Genomic DNA, 3,750 nt, shown 5'->3' with positions numbered 1-3,750 from the left:
CCCCAGGCCTTGAAACCTTCACAGAGGGAACCCCAGGTGGCCCCGCTCCCCACTCCTAACCTTTTGCTGACCCCCACACTCCCCTGGAACAGCCCCATCTCCGGGAGCCCCCTCTGGCTCCCAGACTCAGAAACTGTTCTTGGGCTATGTTATCTTCTTCCCTAACTCTCCACCCAGCCCCTTCATTCTGTCCAGATGTGGAGACCTCCACACCCTCTCCAGAGCCCCTAAAAGCTCCTCTCCACGGCTCAGCCAGACACTAGGTGCATCAAAGCTTCCCACCTGCTCAGCCCCAGGACCCCTTCACACACACTACACTGATGTCCCCAGTTAGCTCGGCACCCCCAGCCCTGCTCTGCCACCTCAAACTCCGACTCTTCTCAACCCCAGCCTGCCACCTCAAACTCCGACTCTTCTCAACCCCAGCCTCAGTCTCTCTACCTCTGAAACCTACCAAGTCACTTTCCTTTCTCCATCCACTCCCAAATTCCTCCTCATACTTTTCTAGACCATCTCCCAAAGCCCCCGGCCTTTAGCCTGCTGCCTGCATCTTCCCTGTGTCACCCTGAAGCCGAGCAGCTTCCCCATGCTCTGGGAGCTGATCTTTTCCCAAGAACTCCCCTCCCCAACTCCATTCCACCCCCAATCCGCTTCCTCCCTCTGCAGATTGACCCTCCTCCCTCCTTGTTCTCAGGCCCCCTGCTCTGTTTCTCTAGCTCCTCAACTTTTCTCTTTCCCCACTCCCACTCCTCCCAAGGAAACACGCCCTAAACTGCCACCGAATGAAGCCTGCTCTCTTTAGCGTCCTGTGTGAAATCAAGGAGAAAACCGGTATGTGGGCCCTCCTCTGGTTGCTCAACTCTGGGGACACAAATCTGTTCATTATAGGGCTAGAGTGTGACAGCTTGGGGGCCTGAGGAAAGTGAGGAGTCAGGGGCACTGGGGAAGGAACCAAAGCCTGGGAACTTGGCTCTCCAGGAAGCACCAGGAGGACTGAGCACTGGGTATGGGGTCCCTGGGTCCTTAAGTCCACTCGCCTGCATGCTAGGCCTCAGCATTCGGAGCTCCCAGGAGGAGGAGCCGGTGGACCCACAGCTGATGCGCTTGGACAACATGCTTCTGGCAGAGGGTGTGGCTGGGCCCGAGAAAGGGGGCGGCTCAGCAGCAGCAGCTGCAGCCGCTGCAGCCTCTGGGGGCGGCGTGTCCCCTGACAACTCCATCGAACACTCGGACTATCGCAGCAAACTTGCCCAGATCCGTCACATATACCACTCGGAGCTGGAGAAGTATGAGCAGGTAAGGAGAGGAGGGTGGAGGGAAGGGCTCTTGCAGGGGAATCCCATGGCCAAAGGGCTCCTTCTCAGCAGCCCACTGGCCCCCACTACAGGCATGTAATGAGTTCACGACCCATGTCATGAACCTGCTGAGGGAGCAGAGCCGCACCAGGCCCGTGGCCCCCAAAGAGATGGAACGCATGGTGAGCATCATCCATCGAAAGTTCAGCGCCATCCAGATGCAGCTCAAGCAGAGCACCTGCGAGGCTGTCATGATCCTGCGTTCCCGTTTCCTGGATGCCAGGTGGGCCCAGGGACCCGAGCTGGCCCCCAGCACTCCTTCCCATTCCTCTCCAAGACCCTGAGCTGCCATGCTGCACAACGTGGTACTCCATGACAATGGTGACTCTGGGGTCATGCCATGTGACAGCCCTGCCAGGACACCAACACCCTCCTCACCGCTCTTCTCCCTTCTCTGTAGACGAAAGCGCCGTAACTTCAGCAAACAGGCCACTGAGGTCCTCAATGAGTATTTCTACTCCCACCTGAGTAACCCATATCCTAGTGAGGAGGCCAAGGAGGAGCTTGCCAAGAAGTGTGGCATCACCGTGTCTCAGGTATTATGGAGGTTTCGGGAGGAGTTGTCAGGCAAAATGCACGCATCTCAGCTAGGTGCAGTGGTGTGTTCCTGTAATCCCAGCTACTAGGGAAGCTGAAGTGGGAGGATCACTTGAGTTGGAGACCAGCCTGGGCAACAGCATAGTGAGACCAGAAGAAAAACAAATGCTGTCACTCACATCTTATTCAGTGAAGGACTTCGGAGGCAAATGTTTCTACCCGACCCTCCTTTCTGCCCCACAGGTCTCCAACTGGTTTGGCAACAAGAGGATTCGCTATAAGAAAAACATCGGAAAGTTCCAAGAGGAGGCAAACATCTATGCTGTCAAGACCGCCGTGTCAGTCACCCAGGGGGGCCACAGCCGCACCAGCTCCCCGACACCCCCTTCCTCTGCAGGTGGATCCCACTGTCACCCTGGCTGACTGTTTTGCACACTTCCTGCTTTTGTTCCCACTTCCTACCTAGGCAAGATCATAGCAGAGAGGGGGCCTTTTGGGGTGACAGGGACCAAGCTGAGATAGGCTGGAGATGTCAAGGGACAGAGGCCACTCCAGTGAACTTAGTTCTGCCTTTCTTCCCACGGGTGGCCATGGGAGGCTAAGGAACAGCCTGCTCTTTCTGCGTGTTGGAATGTTGTTTTGTGGATAATTGGAGTATAGTAGCACGTCCCCACAAGAGCTGAGAGTTGTGGTTCATCCCCTTTCTACCATCACGGGCTCTATTACACTCTTCCCTCTCTGCCCCCCACAAGGCTCTGGCGGCTCTTTCAATCTCTCAGGATCTGGAGACATGTTTCTGGGGATGCCTGGGCTCAACGGAGATTCCTATTCTGCTTCCCAGGTCAGATGCCCATCTCCTCTCCAGTAGGGCTTTCCCCAACTCCATTTCCCCTACTTGAGGATACAAGACCTCTTTCCTCTGAGGCTTCTCTTCACTGTCACACCTTCCTCCGCTGCCCGCAGGTGGAATCACTCCGACACTCGATGGGGCCCGGGGGCTATGGGGAGAACCTCGGGGGAGGCCAGATGTACAGCCCACGGGAAATGAGAGTGAGTGGATCCTGAAGCCCCTCTCCGTCCAGTTCTCGCAGGACAGAGGGGCATTTTCCCTAGTAGTGTTGTGCCCACACAGGACTCCCGGGGCCTTGTCTGTTTTCTATACTCTGTCTTTCTCTTCTTCCAGGCAAATGGCAGCTGGCAGGAGGCTGTGACCCCCTCTTCAGTGACATCCCCAACGGAGGGACCAGGGAGCGTTCACTCTGACACCTCCAACTGATCTTGCCCCTCAGGGTCACAGGGGTGGGGGCTCTCACAAGGCGACTCTTGAAGAGGACACAGGCTTCCAGAGGACAAACCCCAAATACAGGAGAAGCACAAGACAGAGAAGGGCCAATGGGGTCATCCCCTCCCTAACTAGACTCTCTGTGCTGGGGGTGCTAATTACATGGCAGGAAGAATGGGGCCTCTAAGGGGAGTGTGGGGTCTGTCTCCCCCTTTTTTCCATCTTTTTCCTCTCGCTTTCTTTCTTACACAGAAACATACATATACCCAGAAACCTATCTCTCAGACCCCTTTTTCTCCTGTCTTCCTCTCTCTCCCTCTCCCACACCTCACACACACACTCCCACTTGCAACTATTCTCTCTGGGCTCCCCCACTTTCCCTTCCCCACCCCACTTATATGTTCTGGAATCTGTGGAGACGCCAGCCCTGCCCAACCAGAGATGCCAAAAATGGGGACATGACTTCTGGACAGAGGACGTGGGCCACGCCCCCATGCATCCCCACGCCCGCCCCTCCAGACGGCTTACTTACCTCATATGCAGCTCATCTTAAACCAATAGAATCGCTCGGTGGAC

General features: G+C 56.1%; 2 protein-coding genes across 2 annotated transcripts in view; both read left to right on the top strand.

Moving 5' to 3' along the window:
- Window positions 1-3,750, top strand: part of AGER (advanced glycosylation end product-specific receptor) — an 11,093-nt gene that overhangs the window by 2,203 nt on the left and 5,140 nt on the right. The window lies entirely within an intron of this gene.
- On the top strand, window positions 482-3,750 carry PBX2 (pre-B-cell leukemia homeobox 2). The gene is made up of 8 exons (XM_011969427.1): window positions 482-831; window positions 1,049-1,296; window positions 1,388-1,578; window positions 1,756-1,891; window positions 2,136-2,289; window positions 2,645-2,733; window positions 2,856-2,942; window positions 3,076-3,750. Exons 1-8 carry the CDS (start codon window positions 783-785, stop codon window positions 3,166-3,168), a joined length of 1,047 nt encoding a protein of 348 aa, XP_011824817.1. The 5' UTR covers window positions 482-782; the 3' UTR covers window positions 3,169-3,750.

Source organism: Mandrillus leucophaeus, unplaced genomic scaffold (genome assembly GCF_000951045.1).
Source record: "Mandrillus leucophaeus isolate KB7577 unplaced genomic scaffold, Mleu.le_1.0 Scaffold890, whole genome shotgun sequence".
Classification (NCBI taxonomy): Eukaryota; Metazoa; Chordata; class Mammalia; order Primates; family Cercopithecidae; genus Mandrillus; species Mandrillus leucophaeus.
Note: the sequence above shows the minus strand (reverse complement) of the source record. Positions and strands in the feature narration are given on the sequence as shown.

Bases quoted from the DNA above. Each gene is read 5' to 3' on its own strand.
- PBX2 (XM_011969427.1), top strand. From the start codon at position 783: ATGAAGCCTGCTCTCTTTAGCGTCCTGTGTGAAATCAAGGAGAAAACC. The intron at 1,579-1,755 runs GTGGGCCCAGGG...CCTTCTCTGTAG, and splicing joins TCCCGTTTCCTGGATGCCAG to ACGAAAGCGCCGTAACTTCA. The intron at 2,943-3,075 runs GTGAGTGGATCC...CTCTTCTTCCAG, and splicing joins ACAGCCCACGGGAAATGAGA to GCAAATGGCAGCTGGCAGGA.